At 43.5% G+C, this 23,323-nt stretch overlaps 2 protein-coding genes across 3 annotated transcripts in view; one reads left to right on the top strand and one right to left on the bottom strand.

The window, feature by feature from the left end:
• ABCB6 (ATP binding cassette subfamily B member 6 (LAN blood group)) overlaps window positions 1–8,253 on the top strand; it is a 36,916-nt gene extending 28,663 nt beyond the window's left edge. For both annotated transcript variants that reach the window (XM_026665568.2, XM_087950421.1), the window contains exons 14-20: window positions 2–59; window positions 262–366; window positions 2,538–2,712; window positions 3,976–4,088; window positions 4,465–4,559; window positions 6,154–6,222; window positions 7,351–8,253. In XM_026665568.2, the coding sequence (XP_026521353.2) occupies window positions 2–59; window positions 262–366; window positions 2,538–2,712; window positions 3,976–4,088; window positions 4,465–4,559; window positions 6,154–6,222; window positions 7,351–7,612 (877 nt within the window). In that variant the 3' untranslated portion in view covers window positions 7,613–8,253. The remainder of the gene's footprint in view (window position 1; window positions 60–261; window positions 367–2,537; window positions 2,713–3,975; window positions 4,089–4,464; window positions 4,560–6,153; window positions 6,223–7,350) is intronic.
• Window positions 8,254–10,249: 1,996 nt separating this feature from the next.
• Window positions 10,250–21,681, bottom strand: LOC113410833 (uncharacterized). Its single transcript, XM_026665587.2, has 7 exons — window positions 20,749–21,681; window positions 16,310–16,516; window positions 15,787–15,957; window positions 15,444–15,575; window positions 14,579–14,745; window positions 13,519–13,767; window positions 10,250–10,931 (listed from the first exon to the last, which is right to left on the bottom strand). The coding sequence occupies exons 1-7, from the start codon at window positions 21,674–21,676 to the stop codon at window positions 10,734–10,736; spliced, it is 2,052 nt and encodes a 683-aa protein (XP_026521372.2). The 5' UTR covers window positions 21,677–21,681; the 3' UTR covers window positions 10,250–10,733.
• Between the last annotated feature and the right edge of the window lie 1,642 nt (window positions 21,682–23,323).

Here is a 23,323-nt window from a genome sequence, read left to right as displayed (position 1 = left end):
GGAAGGAAATTTTACATGATGTCTCCTTTACCGCAATGCCTGGACAAACTTTAGCACTGGTAAGGAGATAGAAATGGCTCTGCTGTATATGTTCTGTAATCAAATAGTGCTTTCTTTTGCCTCCCATCTGATAGGAATAGTGACAGGTCCCAAATCAGGGGCCAAAAATAGAGGTTGAATCTGAAGTCTGTCTACTTTCTATTTCTTCCCACAGGGTTAATTCATAGGGACACTTTGCTTTCTCTCCCTTTCTCTCCCTAGGTGGGGCCTTCTGGGTCAGGAAAGAGTACCATTATCCGCCTGCTGTTCCGCTTTTATGACGTGTGGGGAGGCTGCATAAGAATAGACGGGCAAGATATCTCTAAGGTAACAAACCCACTGGGAATATTGATAATAGAAGGATCATCCATCATGGATAAAGGCATGGAGAAGGTTCATTTTAACAGGAATAGGCTGGAAGAAGATGGGAAGTGTACCCCAAAATATTGTCTAGATAAATTGCCAAGTTTCAGCCTCACCTTACATACCATACTTGGTGTGCGCTTCTTTGCATTACTGAGTTGGGACCAGTCAGGAGAAGAATATATCCAGGGGTGGGATCCTACCGCCATAACAACCGGTTCGGTGAGCGCAGGCGCGCGCAGTACTCGTAAAACAACTTCTGCAAGCAATAACCATCTCCTGCTGATGCACGACACTCAGCTGTGCCGCACAAAGCAACTGAGATTGCTTTTGCATGGAATAAAGGACAGCCTAGAGCCCGGGCAGGCGGGTGGGCCCAACCGAAGGAAAGAAGATCTTCAGAACGAACCGGTTTGGTGTCAGCTGCTCTTTGGAGCTACCAGTTCTATAGAACCGGGCCGAACCAGTAGAATCCCACCCTTGAATATGTCCTCCTGGGATCTCTATTGAGACTGGTGTTTTTAAACTTGCTTAACTGATCAGGACTCTTAGTGGCACCAAATTATTTTTGAGATGATTAAAGCAATTGGATATTTTGAAAAAAATTATATCAAAATGTGAAATTAAACAGCTAGGAAATACCGCAAAATGTTAAGATAAATAGATTTGAGGGCAAAAAAGAATCTGCTCTGACTGCACAAATGTAAAGAAATACAACTCTATCAGAGGAAAACAAGCCTAAGTACCAGTACTGAGGAATTTTTGATCACACAAAAGGGGGAGAGCATAGGAGCAGTTTAAAGTCAGGGGTATGAGAAAGCATTCTTTGGCCAGAATTTGTTTGCAAGAAAGTTATATAAATAGTTTAAACTCTCACATGCATTGTGTATATGTGAAGCCAAAGTAAAAATAGTTAGAGGGATATTTTGGTTACCCGTGCTTTTATGATCTAGCAAATGAATGGCTTTATGCGTGAAGAACTGCCCCTCTAGAAAACTAAAGGTGTAACTCCAAACGGCCCTATCCAGTGACAGAAGAAGCTAGGAGTTGTCTATCAACAATACCCTGAGGTCCAGAGGTGCCATATACCCCTGCTGAATGGTGTGATGCCATGGATAGAGCCAAGTTGGCATACACCCTTTGCATGTCTTATATATCCCTTATGCTTCTCCTCTCTGAGCTCCTCAAGGCTTGATGACACAACCCAGCTGCTTAATTGCTTGTTCGTGTTTATTGCCACTGCAACAGACATATGATTCCACTTAAAGGTGGATTAAAGGTTTGTGCTCAGCAGGCCTCCACTTCTCCTGTGGCCACCCAAGCTCACTGGGGAAGGACTACGGGAGGGAAATTGAGGGAGATTCTTAGATGGCCCCCATAGTCTTTGGAAGATCTATGTGGGGGTGGGAGTGGGGGGGATATCAAAGGACAGCCGCTTCTTTCATTTTTTTGTTAATGCTGTTTGATGTCTGTTCTTATTCTACTCTGGTTCCTCAAACCCATCCTCTTAATTTTCTCTATCTCAATTATCAGATCCATCCTGGTTACTGGAATCAATGCCTAGGAAGCAATTGAAGGAGGTAGAGATAAAATGGCATCTAGAGATAGATGACAAAGAGTTTAAGCAGATTGAAAGATACATAACTTCCTACAGGGTGCATGTTCACAACACAGTGTCCCCTTGTATTCATCAAAGTGACTAAAACGTTGAGCTCCTGCTTATTATGATGCTGAGCAAAGACAATAGTCATACAATGCATTCTGCAAGCTGAGAACATTAAGGCATGAAGTATTCGGAGAATGTTCAGTTTATCTTAAGTGAGGCTCACTTCAAACAGATACCTTCTAGATAGATGGGACCTTCACTCTAAGCACATAAAAAGAGTAGCTGGTTGGGCAAGGCTGCATTGAAATGCCAACTTTCTGTATTGTATTCTGGGCTTTCTGAATTGGTGCCAGTCGGAGTTCTCATCTCAGTGCAGGCTGGGAATCCCTGATAATTCATAGTGTCTTTATCCTGAAGCTAGCTATCCCTCAGAATGGTGTGGGTGTGAAAATGGCAGCTACATTCTAAGCCATAACCTAGGTGAATTGCACAGCTTCTCACATCCTCCTCCACCTGCTCACATCCACAGGCAAAGCAAGTCTCCGTGCGTTCCCATATTGGGGTAGTACCCCAGGACACCGTTCTCTTCAATGATACCATTTGCAACAACATCCGATATGGTCGTATTGATGCTACCAACGAAGAGGTTATGGAGGCTGCCATGACTGCTAATATCCACGATCGCATCCTCACGTTCCCTGATGGTAAGGATCACCTCTGCTTTATCTACCGCTTTGCCTTACCATAAAGCATACATTCCATCCCCTGCGCTCTTGTGTGATCTCATTTGCTTATACTGGGATATCTGCTTGATGGTTGAGTACAGGACTCAAATTAGTCCTTAATTTCAGCAGACACAATTGGGAACGATTCCAAACTGAAGCCACTGACAGCTCGGTAGGTCTGTGCAAATAATAGCAATCTACATTTTGAGATGTTGTGTGGTGAGGGAGCAGGGCTGTTCATGAGCTGTACGGACCGATAATCTGATTTGGTATAAAGGCACTTCCTTGGCTCTTATCTGAACTAAACTAAACAAGCTTATTTTATTATTAATTTATTCAGCTTGGACAGCACCTCAGTGCCATCAACTTTGAGCAGCTCACAAAATAAAACCCAACAACAATATTCAAACCAGTTAAAAAGCAATGAGATGGCCAATCCAGCCAATGTGTAAATTCCATAGGGTGCTTGGACTACCCTCAGCTTCAAAAAGAAAAGCTTGAGAGAATAACCAGGTCTTTTAAGACTATCCAGAACGCCATTAGGGTGGGAGCCACTCTGATCTCCAGGGAACTTAATTCCAGAGGGCAGACACTGCACTAGAGAAGGCATGCTTTCAGGTCCCATTTAATGGTGCCATTTGTTCAATAGATTGTTGGATTGAACCAGTTGAGCAGATAATAAGAGAGAGAGGTGGTGGTCCTTCAAGTAACCGGTCTCTGTGTGTTGAACAATAATTCCTATTGTTCTCATCCAGCCCATTTTCTGTGAATGTGGACATTGTGGGCAGGTGTATCTGGGAAGTCAGGTGGGAAAAGTTGACCAACACTTACCAAAACCGAAGGGCCAAATCAGTTCAGCCTCACCCTATCTCACCAGTCCTGTAAGACCAATTGATGAAGGAGATCCTGACTAGTGAGAGAAATCAAATCAAATCAAACGTTTATTGTCAGTGCACAACATGCGTACAATGAGATTGGCCTCTATGTCTTAGTTTGCAAAACCATCCTATTTCCTTTTCATATTTTTAAGTGACCTGCTTAGGAAATGTTGGATTTTTTAAGAGTGTCTACTGCGACACCACATATTCTTTGCTGGTAGATCTAGGATGATGCTAACGATACTAGAAATAGCCATAAAGATTTAAAATGCTCTGGCCGAATGGCAGAAAGCAGCAGTTTGTATCTCAGTGGCTTTCTTTTTTTACATAGAGTTTTACTTTCCTCTGTGCTTATGCTTGAAAGGTTACGAGACGCAGGTTGGTGAGCGAGGCCTGAAGCTGAGTGGTGGGGAAAAGCAGCGAGTTGCTATTGCCCGAACCATCCTGAAGAACCCTGACATCATCTTATTTGATGAGGTAACAGAGGAGAAGGATTATCTTAAATCCCAGAGAAGGCCCACCCATTCCTTAGAGAGAACAAAGAAACAAAAAAAAAAAAGCCTGAATTCTGGAAGCATTTGGGAGGAGGATAACATTACGAATTCTGTTATGCTTTACAACTACGTTTCTCTTTCCCCTTCCCCAGACCATTTATAACCTGTAACTCCTGAGTAGTTTTCCCCACAATAGCAATAGTATGGAACTACAAAGAGCATCTCTCAGCTCTTTACCATGGCACCAAAACAAGATGGCTGCCTTATTGGTATTAATATGCCAGTGAATTGACACTAAAAGGAGGCTCAGGGTCCATTACCTTTCTTTTTGCTCTGTTACAATGTGCTGACTCTTACAGGCAACATCAGCACTGGACACTAAAACAGAGAGGAAAATCCAGTCATCGCTGGCTAAAGTATGCGCCCATCGCACCACTATTATTGTGGCTCACAGGTAAGATAAAATGCAATTTCATAGGAATTTTAAATAACAGGTTTGAAGCATGATTCTAGCTAAAGGAAACATGTTCTCGTTGTATAAAGAGAGTCAAATGCATGCCTTGCCTTGTTCCATTTGCCTGCAATCATATTTGTTCAATATTGAGAAAAAAACTTGAACTGGATCTTTAAAGCAACTCTACCTTCAACTTCTTTAGCAAGAAAAGTATACAAGTCACTCTGGGTGAGTCCAGAGCTTCATGTAATCCAGAAGTTTCGGGCTGGGCACAGAGGCAGTCACTCTCTCCTTCTCCTCTTCCACAGCTTCTGGTATTCAGTACTGCCTTGTCTCTGGATGTGGATATTGTTTTATCTGCTGTGCATTGTAGTAATGCTCAAGCTCCCAGGCTTGGTATCTTCCGAATGTACTACCTCTCATGCTGGCTGGGCATTTTGCAAGCTGTATTTCTGAAAATATCCCAAATGTGCCAAAGGGAAAAGACATAGCTGCTTTAAAGATCAGCATAGGTCTATTTGTGCTCCCACTCATTCAAAGCACTTTTCCTGAATTATTCCTAAAGTGTTGAACAGTCCTGCTATTTTGAGGGAAGACCTTTGTTACATTTGACAAATTTAGAGCCTGTTATAAAAACAGGAACTTTCACGTTTTTTGACTGTTGAGACTTCATTAATGAACCTTTGGTATCTTTTTGCGCCATGGAACACATTTGAAATAGATGTTTTACACATTTAATAGAATGTTGTAACAGTAACAGCCATTTTGTGAGAGGGCCATCAGAAACATAATCAGGTCACATGGTAGAGCAGTGGTGGCTAACCTTTTTGGGCTCCCATGCCAATAATTGCGTGCACCCTTGCCTGCTCGTGCTCGTGTGCCATCACCCAGAAGGCAAAGCGCATGGGCCTCCCCATGCCTCCTGAGCATGCCCACGCAACCCGCACGACCTGTGCTGCATGCTTCTGCGCATGCGTGTGCAACCTCCCCCATTTGTGCTGCGTGCTTATGCGCATTCACAAGTGTGTTCTGTGCACCACGCCCCCACACATGTGCACCAGATAACCAACAATCGGCTGTCGGCGGGGTGGTACGCGCGCATGTGCAGTACACTTTTTCTGGGCAAGTGCTCTCGTGCCGGCAGTAATGGCTCTGCGTGCCACTTCTGGCATGCGTGCCACAGGTTCGCCACCACGGTGGTAGAGGGATAACAGTGCTGTCGGTCATCCCCTACAACTGCTCATCCCAGAATATTTTGGGTCATTTCTCTAGTTTAATCTCTTTTTTTCTAAACCTAACCCTTTTAAAGCAATGATCTGGTTACCTCCTCCTTTTACGCTTCTATAATCTGTAAGGAAGACAGAGGCATTGGTAGAAATAAAGATGAGAGCGAAAGCTTTGCATGTCAGCATCCTAGTACAGTATTTAAAAGATCTTTTAAAAATGTAAAGTCAGTGAGAAAATAGCAAGGAAAATATTGTAGGTCTGATTGGATAAATAGCACCTGTGCATATGTCATGTGTTGTATGTTATTGACAGCTATCGAACTTTACATACTGGCTTCTAAATAATAGTAATTATCTATCCTTTACAGGTTATCAACCATAGTTAAGGCTGATCAAATTCTTGTTATCCGGGATGGCCGTGTGGTAGAGCGTGGAAGGTAAACAAATGGAAAAAAAAACAACTCCGACATTAAAAGAGACCATGACAACTGCTTTTCTTGTGTTTAGAAAGCCCAGTTCCTAGGAAAGGAGGATGTGAACCCCTATAGTCTCCCCACTTTACTTCCCACCAAACAAGTATTAATAGAAGTGTGGATTTCCCCATTTTCAAGTCCTGTTCAAAATAAAAGTGGAATTATGGCCACAGGACAATTATTATTGTTGCTTCTAATGCCGCCTTAGATTACTTTGCCAGAAGGTTAGTTTGAGAACAGTCAAATCAGAAGCGGAGTATTGGCCCCAGATGCAAATTATTGGTCAACCCTGCTCAGCGCAAGCCTTGTTTATCTCCTATCCCCATCATGGCCGCTATTTTCTGGGCATCGATCCCCCACGCTCTTCTGTTCTCTTCCTCACTTGCGCTCTGCCCAGCCAGTTTAGTGGAAAGTAGCAATAGAGGCAGCAAGTGAAACCCATTTGGCATTATTTCTCCACATGAAAATCCTCCTCCTGAAACCTCAATATTTATGTGGATTTGTTTCAGTCTGGCATAGGACCCTCCCTGCCTATTTTTACACGTGAGAGCAATAGGAAAGGTGAAAGAGTTGCAATGGTCCGGGTGGAGGGAGGGGAGGGGCGGGGGAGGGCAGGGCAGGGTGCAGAGAAAAAAAGCTGTCTTTCCCTTCCCAGCCCTTTGCTCTCCAGAGACCACGAAGTGCAGGTAACTGCTGTCCCAGTGTGAGGGCACTGACTTTACAGGCCTCATTCCCAAGGCAAGATAAGAGGATTGCTCTGGGACAGTGATTTTCATTCTGACATGCCTTCCTCCCATTCTACGGATGGAAAGAGGGTACTGTGCAAGCTTGGGGGGGGGGCGGAAAGGTTGAGCCCTTCTTGTAACTCCCTCAATTTCCTGCTTATCCCCTCTGTCCCCAAACCTACTGACAAACGTCCAGATTGGGAAAGCTGTAGCTCTGCCTGTGACAAAAGGACAGGATGGTAGTGCCCTGTATGGCATAGGTACATGTGAGGTTGGGAAAGTTCCACTGCGAAGGTCCAGAGCAACATAAGCGAGGGATGTGCTTTCTGTGGAATCTTTTAAATTAACTTTTTCTGCATTTTTGCAGGCATGAGCAGCTGCTAAAGAAAGGGGGCCTCTACTCTGACATGTGGGCTCAACAAGGAAGTGAGATGCCCAGTGGCTCAGACATAGACATCAAGGCCAGCCTATCGAAAGCTGGCCCTGAGGAATTAGAAGCAGGCAGTACGGAGGATGAACCTGAACCCAAAACTCAGGATGAATCCGTAAGTGAAGAGAAGCCTGAAGAAGGGGAATCTGAAGAAGGGGAATCTGAAGAAGAGGATGAAGAGGATGAAGAGGATGACTGATAGCCAAGCAACTGAAAGAACCACTGAATGTCTCCTGCACGATGGAGCTTGAAGCTAAAGAGTGGGCTGCTACCTTCCCTTGGACATTAGTGATGGCTTCTCACACCATGGGAAACCATAGAACATTTAGCAGATCCACCAAGGTAGTTATGGAAATCAAATTTAGAGGGAGCATAGACTATTTATTCTTAGCCTGTTCACAGCGATGGGACAAGGAGTTGTCCTACAAGCTGCTGTCAGGTGTAAAATACATTGCTTGGTGATCCAGACTTGCACGTGAAGGGGAGAAGCGGGGGACCAGGGTCACCCTGCCCTACCACCGTTGTCACAGGCAAATGTCTTCCTTCACAAGATGAACTGGGTAGGCGGGGAGAGGAAAATACCTACAGCTGTGAGTGTTGCCAGCATTCTGTATGGAACCAGAGGAAGCCTCGGGGAAAGGAGGCGCATTTTTCATAAGTTCTGATTTTGAAATGTCTGTTTGATTTTCATAAACTGTTTTCAAATCAATTTGCAGATTGCATTTGTTTCAGTCTCGCTGGTTAAGAAGAAAGGACTAAGCAGTAACTGACTGAAAATCCTTTTCAACTATTGTGTTGGTGAGAGGAGCAAGATTCATAAAGTGCTGGTCTTACTAATAATTATGAATCTGGTTTTTATTTATATCTGGCGGTAATAAAGGAAAATTAACAAGGCAAGGGCAGAAGTTCATTGTGGGTGGAAATGGTAAGTACGTAAAGATGAAATGCACCTTTTCACCCGTGTCCTGCTACTACTAGCTGCTCTTTCATGGTGGCTATAAAGGGAATTGACAATTATTACTTACTTAGGGCCCTATGGCAAGGTGAGGTAATCTTGGCCTGGTGAGCAAGACACTAGAGAGCCTACCGGGTCTTAGTGAATATTGCTTTAGTTCCAGACTTATGTTGCAAAAATCAAGATAGCTATTAGATGGCAGCAAAAGGATATGAAACCATTCAATTTTTCCGTTATCTATTGGTCTCCAGTCCAGATCCAGGAGCCCTATCTGTATTGACTCATAAAAGTGCATGATAGTCAATTGAAGGAATAAATACAAGGGAGCTGTTAGAAAAATCCAGTGAAAACAGATTAAACTTCTCTGATTTTGAAAACCAAAGCACCTCTGGATGAGGGAAGGAAAAAAAATTGGGTTCACACATGTTAGGCCGAGGATTCTTTGGTTATATCTTAAATCATATTCTTGGTAGAATCAAATAAGCCACATGGTGGCTTGTGTAAACCACGCTGCTGATTTGTATGGGCAGTTGTGATCAGTTGTACTGTGGAAAAATTGGTAATAAATAGTAGGCTTGTAGATTGGTAATAAATAAGGAAAGACTTCTAGTAGCCTTTTCTCCTAAAGTACAGGTAGATTTTGCTTAATAACCACAGTGGGGTCACCAACTCCATCACTAAGTGGCACTGTCATGAAGCAAGACACGTGAATGCAACTTAACAATTTTACTGCCAGTTTCTCCATTGACTCTGTTTATTGGAAACTGAAGTGCAAAAATGGCACTCGCCTAACTCGAATGCTGCAATAGTTGAAAATGCCTGACAGTTGTGAAGCACTTGAAATTAGATTGTGTGACAACAGAGATGCTGCAAAGATGGTAAGTTGTAAGTGCAAAGTTTGTAAGGGCCAGTCGTAAAGTTACTTCATCATTAATTTCAAATGGTTCCTAAACAGGGCAATTGTTAAGTGAGAACTATCTGTACATCCGAGTCCTTCCCCTATCGCAGGTTTGATTATTCACATGTGCTGTGTATGTCTGTCTGTATGTTTGAATCCGTCATAATTGGTGATTGCTTGGACAAGTCCTTGATTTTTTTTGGGGGGGGGGGATTATTTAGGGATTATTTGGGGGGTTTTATCATTGCTTTTTTTTTTCCTAGGATGGAGAGAGGGACTGGCCTACTACCCAAGTGGCTTCAGACTTTAGGTAGAACTCATGGTCTCCCAGTTTCTAGCCTGGTATCTTTAATTACCACCCCAAAGTGGCTTTTCCATGCATATTATAGCTAGTTCTCAATTTAAGACCAACAATTGGGACATAACCATGAATATTAAGGGTACTTCTTGACTTATGACCACAATTGGGACTGGAATTTTGGATTTTAAGTCCTTGTGATCGTAGTCAAGGCATCACATGACTAGACTTGTATTTATGGAAACTCAGGTGATAGGATGGCTGAAAATTCTGCAGCTGCAATGATTGAAACAACTGAGAAATAACCCCTTCAGTTAGAAATTAATGAGCATACTTAGCCTACTGTATGTCAGGAGGACATTGAATCACGATCGCATCAGGATGATCTCAATGTCCAGCCGGAACAGGTAGCTGTGTTTTCTGAGATTCTTTTCCTTTGAGGCAGCAAAAGGGCATTCACGCTTGTATTAATTCTAATTGTATGGGTGTCCATGCAAAGTAAACAGCCACAGTTGGAAATTGAGAACTGTTTTTTATTTTTATTCAAGAGCTTGATTGTTTCAAAACTTGTTCTTCCCACCCACTCCTGTTTTATCAGGATGTTCTGAGTATTATATGGAGAAAGGTGTGAGGGGGAAATTGATATATGCATGGGGGGAAGAGATTCCCATACACGAGAACACAATTTGTACATTAGCATAGATGCTTTTCTCCTTTACACTTGTGCTTACTCCACTGTGCATTGCTTACTCTCCCTGGCATTAGTTGTTACCCTAGAAGTCTGTTCCCCCTCCCCCCAGATATATTCTGACTTATGACTGGAATCTTCCAGTCTCATGCCCCCACTTGTGGTCTAACATTTTCTCATCTGTGTTTATGTTTAACAATATACAAGAACCAACAGTGGCACATGTGCTTCTCTCAAGTTTGCCTTGGAACTTTGTAGAGTCCACTGTAGACAAATTACTAGGAAAGTTTCTCCCTACTATGGCAATGTCCAGCAACAGTATCACATCCACCCATTGGATGACTGTTGGTGTTAACTGCAGCTGGGTCCCTCAAAGCCACCAAAAAAAAAACAACAAAAAACCTCCTTGGAGGAAAGGGCCTCTGGTTACATAACAAGGCTCTGGGCCTCATAGGCTCCCCCAAAACAGTGCCCATCATGATCAGTCATCCTGCTGTAGTTCCTGTTGGTGCCTGCTCTGATACCACAACATGGTGGGAAGATTTTGGCAGCCATGGTAGCGACGCTGGCGTTCTTCCTCTCCTAAGGGTGGCACAGAATGGCAAGGGGCTCCTGCTAATGTGACATTGAGCAGCTGGATTGGAGTACCAGAGGCGAAGACTGCAGACCACGAACCCACCTGCAAAAACAAGAAACTGGCTTCATTATAAAGGGCAGAATCAATTTCATTGGGATGCTTCAGGTCATGACTTTAGGGCCTCGGTGGCACAGTGGTTAGAGTGCTGTACTGCAGGCCACTTCTGCTGACTATCAGCTGTTGTGATTCGCCGGCAGCAGGTACAGACGGCAGAGGTCTCTGACAGTGAGGATGTAAGGGAACCAGTCAGGGAGGCTGGCGAGGACTTGGATGAGGGCCCTGCATCTGATGCAGGGATGGGGCCAGGACTATCGGAGAGTGGGGTGCTGCCTTCGGAGCTCTTGGAGTCTGGCAGCAGTGAAGCAGAGGACCCCGGGGAGCCTGTGCCCAGTGCATGTTTGCACAGGGCTGCTCGAAGGAGAAAGCAGCTGAAGCAGCAAGGGCGACTCGGGAGTAAGGCTGGAAGGTGATTGCCCCTCCCATAAGGGATAAAAACTAGCCCTCGGGGAGGTGCTCTGCAGGTAGCAAAGAAGTTCTTCAGACTCAGTCCTCGTTGAAGTCCTGCAGTTCCGGTTTTAGACATAATTAGACTTATGTTCTTGGCAGCCTTTTACAACCTTGAAAGGGTTTGCTTTTATCTCTGACTATTAGGTTTAAATGACTTGGCAGGGAATGCATAGAATTCCCAGCGCCACATTAAAAAAGGTTTGCTTTTATACAGTTTGTGTTTGTTCGTTTAATTTGAACACCAGCTGCCTGCAATTTGGCAATTCAAATCCCACCAGGCTCAAGGTTGCCTCAGCCTTCCATCCTTCCAAGGTGGGTAAAATGATGAGCCAGATTGTTGGGGGCAATAGGCTGACTCTGTAAATCACTTAGGGAGGGCTGTAAATCATCATTAAGCGGTATATTAGTCTGCTATTGCTATTGCTAACAACATCACCCCATAAAGCTGTTCAGTAAAGGAAATTATATTATCCATCAGTTCCCATCTGCTTTCAACTCTGCAGATTTCAAGAAAAATTTCCTTGTTTGGGAGCTGAGCATTAATTGCACAAATTTCTCTTAATTTTTTTTGGGAAAAATTGGTTGTGACTTAAGCTACCACTCATTACAACTGAAGGTACAGCAACTAAATATAAGTCTCCAGATTTAAACAGTTATGTTTGAAATATGTTGTCAAGTAAGGAACCTCATGTTTATTTTAGCAGTAGAACTTTAAAAAGCAAGATATAATAAACCCAAGTTCTCCATTCAAATGAGCTCAAATTCTCCATCCAGTTCACATCGACTGCTGGATATTTCTGATCTAGCATTTATTTATTTTCTTCAATGCAGAGATTCTGAAAGTAGGTGAACTATAACACTGCTGAATGTAACAATTTTCAGAGGAGAGTTTAACTATGGTTTACTCAATTAGTCCATTTTCTGGATTGGTATAACCCAGGTTGGTTTGCAGAATTCAGTAAGCTAAAGTATAGTTAGCTAGTCTTTTGTTCCATGTGTCTGGCAAATATTGCCTGTATCTGTTTATGTTGCCATTCAAGAACATTTGACTATAGAGACAGCATTCTTCCCCATCACCCATACACACAGCACATACTGCTTCACAAGAGAAAACCAACCTGATTGCCATATGATCAGAAACTGGCTTATCTATACAATAAAGTGTAATGTGCTGTATTAAGGCAACCACTTTTGATTCTGCAAAGTAGTCAAAAGATTTTTACTCCCGAAATCAGATTTGATCCCATCTCCCCGCACTGTGCAATTGGAAAAAAACTGAGGTCAGCCGTCCTGTTAATGATTCTGTCCTAGTTGCTAAAAGCCATCCCTGGTGAAGTCCCTGTTGTAAATTCCTCCTTTTTAAGGAGGTCTGACTGTTGGGTCCAAGAAGAAGGGCCTTCTCTTCGATGGCTCTCTCCCTGTGGAACATCATCTCTACAGAAATGGTCACCATTTTGACACTCCTTCAAAAGGCCCTGAAGACATGATTTTGCCAACAAGCCTGGGGATTGCAGGTTGGTATGGAGCCCGCCAAGTGGCTGGTCTGACTGTTGTTGTCAGGAGGAGGGTGGGGGTTTATTAGGTTTTGAATTGGGATTTTATTTCTGTAAGCAGCCCGGAATCACATGATGAGTTAGTCGCCATACAGATTTTCTTAAACAAAGTCCCTGTTGTAAAATCACCCGAAATTCCAACATTAATATTGGATTTTAATGTTATTTTGGTGGCTTTACATTTTGTTTAGAATTGACAGAGAATCTTCTAAAAGATGACAATTTGTCAAAGCACATGCTATGCATAATAGAGAGCCCCTCTTTAAAAGGATCTAACAGACAGTCACAAAATATGGTTTTATTTTAACTGTTTTCCCTACTCTACCCTTCCCCTCCCTTACTCTTCCCTTTCCCCTCTCTTAGGCTTTCCTCTCTCTCCCTCTTGGCCTATGCTAAGGCCTGTTTGTCTTTTTGTTGTACATAACTTGTAGTTGTGTTGTTCTTTTAAAGGTAAAACTAATAAAGTATTTTTCCAAAAAAAATAAAATAAAAGAGACAGCAGATGGTGCAAAAGACTTCAGATTGAGCTTCTTACATTCTTATACCTATTCATGTCCTTAAACACTTACCGGCAAGGTATGCTGAAGTAGACATTGGTCAGGTTGCAGTTCTGCCCAGAATTCAGCAAAAGCTGATCCACTTCGGAGGGCAGTGGTGCTATGTACCAACACTACATTGGGATGGCGCTGCGATGCCTGAAGCTTCTTGACCAATGGCCCTGGATAGCTCTGGTCAAGAAAGAGCAGGACCCGTCGGGCATTGCAACTTTCCAAGTCTGTTAAGAGCTCTGAGATGGCGTATCGCTCCTTAGGGTCAACCTGTTGTGGGGGGGAAAGGGCAGCTCATTAGCACCAACTCCTCTGTCCCGGTTCCCCCACCTGAACTCTATGGTCCAGAGATCAAGGGAATTTTCCCACCCTGAAGTTAAAAGAAGCCGGATTAAGTTGGAAAGAGCAAGCCGGGGCCAGCACCCTTTGCAAAAGCTGCTGTTGCCTTTCTCCCTGCAGGCAAGGATGAGAGAGCTGGATGGGCCTTTGAAGGGGATTGATGAGAAGAGAAGGCTGGGTCTACCTGCAAGTCTGTCAGCTTCTCTTCTCCCTCCTGTTGGGCCACCCAGAACATGTTGGGACAGGTGAGGATGATCCCTTCCTCCTTCCAAAGTCCAATTCACTTCACTGTCTACTTCCAGTCAGTGAAACCCTCACCATATGCAAATGGCCAAATGGAGACCTGTCTAAGGACTTATATAAACTAATGATGACAGAGCAACTTGGCTCAGCTGTAAAAATCATTCCTCAAAAGAACTAGGTGGCAGGCTAAATCACCACCTCTTTAGGGCCTAAGTGGCCTCAGATGAACCATTTATTGTCTGTGGAGATTCTCAGTTATCCATGTCATGGTTGTCCCAAAGGTGTTTTGTTTTCAAGAGGCAACTGGGCTTTCTTGTTTTTCTCTGAAGACGTTTTGCTTCTCACCCAAGAAGCTTCTGGATGAGAAGTGAAACGTCCTCAAAGAAAAACAAGGAAGCCCAGTTGCCTCTTGGGAAAAAAACAACAACCTTGGGACAGCCATTTCTTGTTTTTAATGTGGATCCACCCCACCAATCTATTCCCACCAGACCCTACTCACGATGCCATTATGGTTAGCATCCCACAAGAACATGGTGCCATCACTGGAAGCTGGACTGTTGAGGTAGAGTACCAGAGTGTCGGCACAGTGCAGGCTACGGCAGATAAGTGCCAAGTGGGACCGGATAGCCAACTTCTCTGTGGCTGGTTGCACGTTTCCCATCTCCACTGCAGAAAGAAGATGGAGAAGGACCAGCTGACATTACTCTTGTTTAGTTGGTGTCTTCCCATCCAATCTCTCCCATTATCTATTCTACGGTATTTACAACTCTAATTTTCAAGGATCATTCATGCCTCCTTTGTGGAAAAAACCTATCAATCCAAAAGTTTTCTTTCAAAGACATGCCACCTGGAGCCAATTGTGGGTTTGTGGTATTGATAACGTATCTTTTGGTGGCCATGGGGAAGTGGAATTTGCAAAAATGCAAGGACTAATTTGGAATCCTATGGTAATTAGTGGGAAGTTGTTTCTCCATGTGAGTGAGTGTGTTTGTCTTTGCATAGTAAACTGATAGAAAACTGTGAGTGGCATCATAGAACAGTTACTACAACAATGGACTTTCAGTGCCCCAACTATACTAGTCTCTGTGCTTCCAGACTGGGACTGCAAAACCACTTCCACATGCACAGATGAACCACACAAGAGTGTCTTCTAATCCAAAGGACTACTGTATGTGTGGTGGGAAGGAGAGGAGGAGGAGGAAGAGAAAGGAGATACAACTGCTGTTGAAACACAGGGGGCCCCCATCTCAGAACACGCCACAAACACCATTAACACCGAGAAGCTCTCCTTTATGACTATCCCACTCTCCTCCGTAGAAGAACAAGGGACTTTCTCACCCCTTCTAGCTGGCTTTTTTTAGTACCTGAAGCCTGTCCCTCATTGGCAAAGAAAGCCTTGATATGCTCTTGGCGGAAACCATTTCGTCGAAGCATCTGGTAGAAAAGCAACAGGTTCTGGGCATGGTGGGGATAGGTGACCTGCTCCTGCCAGCCACCTGGAAGAGAATGATTGTCAACAGTAAGCATCTTAAGCTGAGAGGCATCAAAACAATACAAGAGCTCCTATAGTCCCTGCCTGTATTCATCCTTCTCCAAAAGACCTGTTGCAGTGCTCAATGGGTTCAAATTCATTTCTCCACATACTTTTGCTACCAATTCCAAATGGGAATGAGCACCTCTCAGTAGCCCCCAGGCACCACTCCACACCTGCAATCAGTACTGCATGATCACATGTCTGATACATGCGGCACAACTTGTACATCGGAGCCTGCTGGCGATGACACCGCCGTGTATTCTTGTTGAGTTCGCAGTAGGCAGCCGTGGAACTAGAACTGACAAGAGGCAGCGGCTGTGGACATGGGCTGTACCCATGGAGATCTGTGAAAGGAAAAGAAACGAGAGATTTTTAGAAACCAATTTACATGAGGTGAGGACACAGGCAAGTTAATCAGGTCTGATTCAAGAAAGTAAGAACTAGCTGCCCCAAAGTCTTAACTCATCCTGAATTTATCAGCATTGTCTATTACATTTCGCCTTCCAAAATTTTAAACTATTCTTCTTTTCAATTTAGGCTTAGTCAGACATTTCTTCCTGCAGCCATCTTTGATGATGGCGCTTTGGAGGAAAGATGCAGCAGAATCAGCTTTAGAGTAACAAAATGATTTATTGCAAAATGAAGGACGTCTTTCCAATCTTGTTGCCCTGTAACTCTCTCCGGACAGACACCTACCTATGCAGTGCAATTTTTGCAGGTGTTTCAGATCCTGTGCCACCACTATCAGGGGCAGAAAATGTATCTCACAAAACCCTACTGGTGGTTCCTCGTGGCGCATGTGTCCCGCTGAGCGCTGGCTCCGCCCCTTGCCACGTCCTGGTCTGCGCTTTAGCTGGTTCTCACAGTGATTTCTCTGTACAGGAGTCAAGCATTCATAGCTTCCTACGAATAGAAGAAAGAAAATAAGCTCCTTTGACATAAAGCACTCAGAGGAACTACATGGGTATCATTCTGCAAAGGTCTGTTTAGTGACATGAATGCATTAATCGTCAGTTAATTTCCAGGTTCAGTTCAAAGTGTTGGTTTTAATCTATAAAGCTTAGCATGGTTTGACCTCCATATACCTTCTGGCCTGCCTCTTCCATCAGGATGTGTCCCATCCTATGCATTCATGAGAGATGATAATTGAGTTTGGTACTATTGTTCCTCAGCTGCATCTGAGCAAAGTTAACAGAGCTTACCCTAGGCAAGTTTCTTTGTAAGTCTCACACTGAATTCAGTGGAACTTGAATTCCTAGGTCACTCATTGCTAGTGTGTTACTGAAATACAGAACAACAATAAGCAGATTTTTCCTTGGATTAAAGCAGCTCTGGTTAAACAACAATAAATACATTATCACCATTACCCACATCACATTATAAATACAGGAAGTTATTATTGGAACAATTAATGAGATGAAAAGTACATTTACTAACTGGATTGTCAGTTTCATAATGCCTTGCATCTTATTAATACTGAAAATAATCTCCTTAGTCTGACTGGATATTTCCCTGAGTTCTAGCTAAGTCAGGACAATTAGGAAGAACAACATATCATAATAACTTTTTTACAATGCTCTCTTAACTTCGACATTCTTGGGGGAGGAGTTTGGCCATGCACATCTTTTCTCCCTTATCTATGTCTGTCTATCCATCTATCATCTATCTATCTATCTATCATCTATCTATCTATCTATCTATCTATCTATCTATCTATCATATCTGTCTGTCTATATCTATCTATCTATCTATCTATCTATCTATCTATCTATCATCTATCTATCTATCTATCTATCTATCTATCTATCTATCTATCTATCATATCTGTCTGTCTATATCTATCTATCTATCTATCTATCTATCTATCTATCTATCTATCATCTATCTATCTATCTATCTATCATATCTGTCTGTCTATATCTATCTATCTATTATCTATCTATCTATCTATCTATCTATCATATCTGTCTGTCTATATCTATCTATCTATCTATCTATCTATCTATCTATCTATCTATCTATATCTATCATATCTATCTATCTATCTATCTATCTATCTATCATCTATCTATCTATCTATCTATCTATCTATCTATCTATCTATCATCTATCTATCTATCTATCTATCTATCTATCTATCTATCTATCTATCTATCTATCGCACAGTGGTTAGAATGCAATACTGCAGGCTACTTCTGCTGACTGCCAGCTGCCAGCAGTTCAACAGTTCGATTCTTACCAGCTCAAGATTGACTCAGCCTTCCATCCTTCTGAGGTGGGTAAAATGAGAACCCAGATTGTTGGGAGCAATAGGCTGACTCTCTGCTTAGAGAGGGCTGTAAAGCACTATAAAGCAGTATATAAGTAAGTGCTATTCCTATTGCTTGCTTTCTATCTATCTATCTATCTATCTATCTATCTATCTATCTATCTATCATCTATCTATCTATCTATCTATCTATCTATCTATCTATCTATCATTTGTATAATCTATTTCTGGATCAGTGTTGATTCCTAGCAATCACTTAGACTGCAGTGTTTTTGGCATAATTTTCAGAAGTGGTTTGCCATTACTTCCTTCCCAGCACTGAAAGAAAATGACTAGTTCAAGGTCACCCAGCTAGATTTGTGCTTAGTGTGGGACTAGAACTCACCATCTCCCACTTTCTAGCCTGGTGCCTACCTACTATACTATGCCTCTGTACTGAACTGCCTTCTCCTTTGTTATACTATCCCAACTGTTCTCCCTTAGTGAGAAACAATATGATTTTAGATACAGAATGGTCTTTTTTTAGGATGTATTCATAATAAATGGCTTTGGGGGCATCTGCAGCCGAAGTAAAAAGAGTTAAGATAGGGGCCACTCCTTTTTTACATTTGTCACAATGCACTTTTAAAAAAAGTTGGGCTTCAGTTGTGCAGTCATGGATGACATCTTGACTATTATTATTTTTTCCTTGCGGATGCCTCAGATCATGAAAGAAATGTGTATTATGGATCTTTATTTTAACTGGCTTTGAAAGTTCTAGATTTTATATTTTATATATCTAGTCTTATATAGCATAAACACAAAATTGTTTTAAAAAATTGACTTTTTTTTTTACTCTGCTTGAAAGTTCCATTTTAAGGGTTTGATTTCAACCATCCATAAGTAATACCTCCTATTTTAAGAAATACCTAGTTTGATAATCTTTCTGGAAAAAAGATATTTTTCTTTTCAATAGCAGAGACCCACATTAAGATTAAGATGAACATTAAGATGAACACTCCTTTAAAATAATTTCAACAAAATAAGCCCTCAGTCTATGTGAATGAGTGGCATTTAAATACTGAACACCCACTAATCTTAACTTGCCAATCTAGTAAAGGAAATTTCTTCATAATCCCAATTAGCACTTTTGTCTATGCCAGACACCCCCCCCCCCCACACACACACGCAAAATCAGTAGAGAACATTATTCACCAGAAAAAGAATATTTTACTGCAATTTTGGTTGCAAGAATGGATATATAAAATTATGAGGGAACCCAATCAGTTTCTCTGTAAGGAAAAGATACAGTCTGTAACGCGTTCACCCTTTCAAAAAAGCAATCTGAGAAAGAACATGCCAAAGTGTACATAATTATTCACAATATGATTTTGCCACTATTTCATAATTTATTCCCTAGAGATTCAGATGATAGAAAGTCTTTTTGTACTATTCAAATGTAGAACGCATGACCACTAGGCAGAAAAATATATGACAGCACACAAACTAAATCAAATTCATGAAGTACTTAAAACTGACTGACTGCAAGTCATGATGATTATATTTTCTCCGCTTTAGGAATATGATGTCTAGATTTTAGAAAAACCAATTTTCAAGTGAAAGTGACTATTGCATTCACATTCTGTTAGTTAGGTGATTTTCCAGAGGCCTCAAAATGAAGAGAATGCTAAGCTAGGCAGGTCCACTATCTGATTATCCAGCAACTGGAATTGGTCATATTCAGATCCACTGTATGCAACACTCTTGTTTCTTGCATTTTTCTAATGCCACCTAGGAAAACATGAAATATCTAGCAACATGATTCAGTGTGAGCACGGCCATCTGGAGGCAGATAAAAGCAAGTGGTGTATCAACTAGCCAGGAAAAAAAAAAAAGATAATCTGGGGATAGGTCAAAGAGCACGACCTAGCCTAGGGGAAAGAAAAGCTAGGCACAGAATCTAAATTCTACTGTCTCAAACGTGACAGGTCCTGATAGAAGAATGACTACCGCATATTGCTTTCTAAATTGCTATGTTCTAATGATTACAAATAAGAGACAGTTTGGTGTAGCGGTTAAGGTATCAGGTAGAGACTGTGAGGTCAAGTCTTGCCTTAGGCACAAAGCCAGCTGGGTGACCTTGGGCCAATCACTCTCAGTCCAAGGAAAAAGGCAAGTGGCAAACCCCTTCTGAAATCTTGCCAACACTGCCTCCAAGGCACACACACACACACAATTATGATAGCAGTAGCACTTAGATTTATATGCCACTTTACAGTGCTTTACAACCCTCTCTAAGCAGTTTATAGAGTCAGCCCCCAACATCTGGGTCCTCATTTTACCCACCTCAGAAGGATGAAAGGCTGAGTCAACCTTGATGCTAATGACAGGTAGGTTCCCTTCTTGGAAAAATTACAGCTCAAAATTAGCAAGAGGCAGCAAGAGGCAGAACACAGTGATTTTCATGTGTGGCCTGAACTTGGATACAAGTAGTCCTCGACTGACAACTTCATTTAGTGACTGTTTGAAGTTAAGGCACTGAAAATAGTGACTTATGATCATTTTTCACACTTGTGACCATTGCATTCCCATGGTCAAGTGATTTACATTCAGATGCACTGACTCATATTTATGATGGTTGCAGTACTCAGGGGTCATTTAGCGACTTTCTGACAAGCAAAGGCAAGGCAGGTTCATTTAACAACTGTGTTACTAATTGAACAATTGCAGTGATTTGCTTAACGAATGTGGCAAGAAAAAATCCTAAAATGGGACAAAACTCACTTAACACATTTTTCACTTAACAACGTACCTAAATTGAGGTCTACCTACATTCCAAGTCTAATCTGGACTTCACCCGCCTCCGTTCTTTTTCAATTTCACTCACCCAGGTAGAGTCGTTGGCGGCTGCGGCACCGACGCGGGCTGACATTGAAGTCGACGTAGAAGAGCAGGAGCGGGTGGCCGAAGTTGGCGCCGGGACTGGGGTCCAAAACCAGGACGGCGTCTTGCCCGGCAGGTGCGAGGGCTGCTCGCTGTGGGCCGCCGCCGCCGCTCTGGTTCCGGCTGGGGACGAGCGGCGCGCTCGGCTTGTCTCCCCAGCCGTCGGGCAGGAGCGCCCGCACTTTCTGACCCGGCCGGGCAGGCTCGGAGATATAGACGGCAGGGCCCGGCCCTTGCGAGAGCCGCACCAAACGCTGACAGTGAGGCCGCGGCAAGAGCCCGCCGCGCTCGGGGCACTGAGTCGCCGCCACGTGTTTGAGCGCCGCCGCCGCCCAACGCGCCACCCGCGCCTCGGAGAAGCGGCTCTCCGACGGGGCGGCAGGGCAGGGCCAGGCCAGGGCGGCGGCAGCCAAGGTCAACAGTAGCGGGGCCATGGGGGAACCGGAGCCCTGGCGCAGCCCCGGCGGACTGTGCCTGGTCAGTGGGCCTCTCGAGTCCCCGCCCTGCTCCGGAGAAGGAGAAGAGGCGGACGGGAGCGCTTGTGTCGACGCTTCTCTCAGTTGTTGGCTCTTAGGCTGCCCCCTTCGCGAGGAGCTACCCTCCCCGCGACTCCTCGGGCCGTCTGGTTGACCTCGCGGGCGGCTTCTTGCTAGCTGGAGCCGGGGCCCCGCGCGGTTTTCCTCCCCGCGGGGCGACTGGGGGGATCGTGGGCAGCCCAGTCTCTCTCCAGAGAGCGCAAGGCACCGCGGGTCAACGGAGAGGAAAAAAAGGCTAAGGAAGCGGCGGCTTGGCGGAAGACTGTGAACTCCTTGCTCGGGAGAGCCAAAGTGGAACCCTCCCCAGATCAAACACTTAAGACGGCTTCCAATCATGCGCAGACCTGCTTTTTCATCACCGCGCTGCCCCCCTGTAGGGCGCACAGACGGGTCGACAAACAACAATATTCGCCGGGAAGGCATCTAGGCAGCCAAGTGTCCGTCTCGGCTCCCGGGTCCTTTATGCGTCTGTCAGGAGATCAGTCTATTGAATTCGATGAGCTTACATCTGAGTAGATTGGCCGATGAGAGTTACGACCCTATCTTCCTGTCAGTGGACAGGTTAGCCACCGTTTACCTCTTTTAATGCTTCCTTGTAAGCAATGCATTCCAGATCGTGGAAATCGTTTTAGGGACCCATAACTTTCAAGGATGGTAAAGTCTCTTTTCTTCCCTTGTAGCCTGCATTAGCATCAAAGGCCTTGGATGATGCCTAAACTTCACTTGGTCATAAGATGCTAGACGCACCTTATCTCCAGCCCGTTTTTTTAAAAAGTTTACCTTCAAATTCCAGAAAACTGGTTTTTTCTGCTTGGTCAGTCATAAGGGCCCTCTCTCCTTCTCCCGCTCCCAAGAAAGGACTATTAAGCTAGATAGATCTGAGAGAAAATGTAAGAGCATATCTATTATTGTCTTAGTAAGATGTCACATCAACATAGCCAGTGTTCAGAACACTGTCTCTTGCTTCACTCAGATTGTTTTGTACCTTGGAGTTTTTAGCGTCATTTGCCGCAGTTGTAACACCCCGCCATCCACCCACCAGAACCCTTGAGTGTGGGAAGCAATAACATGAATCAATACAGAAATCAATAAGCAGACATGGTGGAAAATCCACTTGGGAAGCGAATGGCATAAGATTACACCAGCGGACGCCCGAGCTGGCAAGCTGAAATGATGGGTTTGTTTTCAGAGGAAACGGGAAGCCCTGTCTAAATCTGCCAGGAAAGATTTCTGGTTTCTTTAAGGACTGCAATTGTGTGCACAGCAATGTCCTTGTTGGGAAGAAGAGGGATGGGTATGAATTCCTACTGAGGTCTCACACTTTTGCTACAGAAAATTAAATTACAAAGCACCAAAAGCGCCCTCACCAGGAGCCGAAGTGTGAAAGAGGAGGCTATTTTGCCCTACCTCTAAAGATAACTCTTCCAATTTTTTTGCTTCTTCAGCATCTTCTGAAGAGATGGTTAACATCTTCTTGCAGCTTCAGCTTACCTGACGGGAGAGGGTCGAACCTAATAAAGCAGGGGCCCCCAAACTTGGCAACTTTAAGACTTGTGGACATAGCTGGCTAGAGAATTCTGGGAGTTGAAGTCCACAAGTCTTACAGTTGCCAAGTTTGAAGACCTGTAAAAAGTCTTCAGCTACCTGATGCATCCCTTCCAGATGTGTTTTGCACACCAGCCATCCTAATCTCCAAGAGATTGTTTTGGAGACAGAATCCACGCCATCTTGGTTGGCAATTTCAGGGAACTTCATGCAGCTATTTTTTGCAATAGTTCAAAACTGGTTTGCCATTGCTGACTTCCAGAATTTGTTTCTTCCCAATCTAGCCAATTGTTGTGGGTTCTCCTAGTAGTCTCTCATTCAAGTATTAAACAAATTAAGTTTCGTAAGATCAATTGAGATAGGCTGAGGCTGGGTGTCTGTTTCCTTTTTGCCTGCCACTAACGTTGGGTCTGAAATGCTTGAAATGCTCACTGCATA

This window comes from Notechis scutatus, chromosome 1 (genome assembly GCF_049901735.1).
Source record: "Notechis scutatus isolate UNSWTSFEM ecotype Mainland chromosome 1, rNotScu1.2, whole genome shotgun sequence".
In the NCBI taxonomy this organism is placed as follows: Eukaryota; Metazoa; Chordata; class Lepidosauria; order Squamata; family Elapidae; genus Notechis; species Notechis scutatus.
This window is presented reverse-complemented; position numbering and strand designations above follow the sequence as displayed.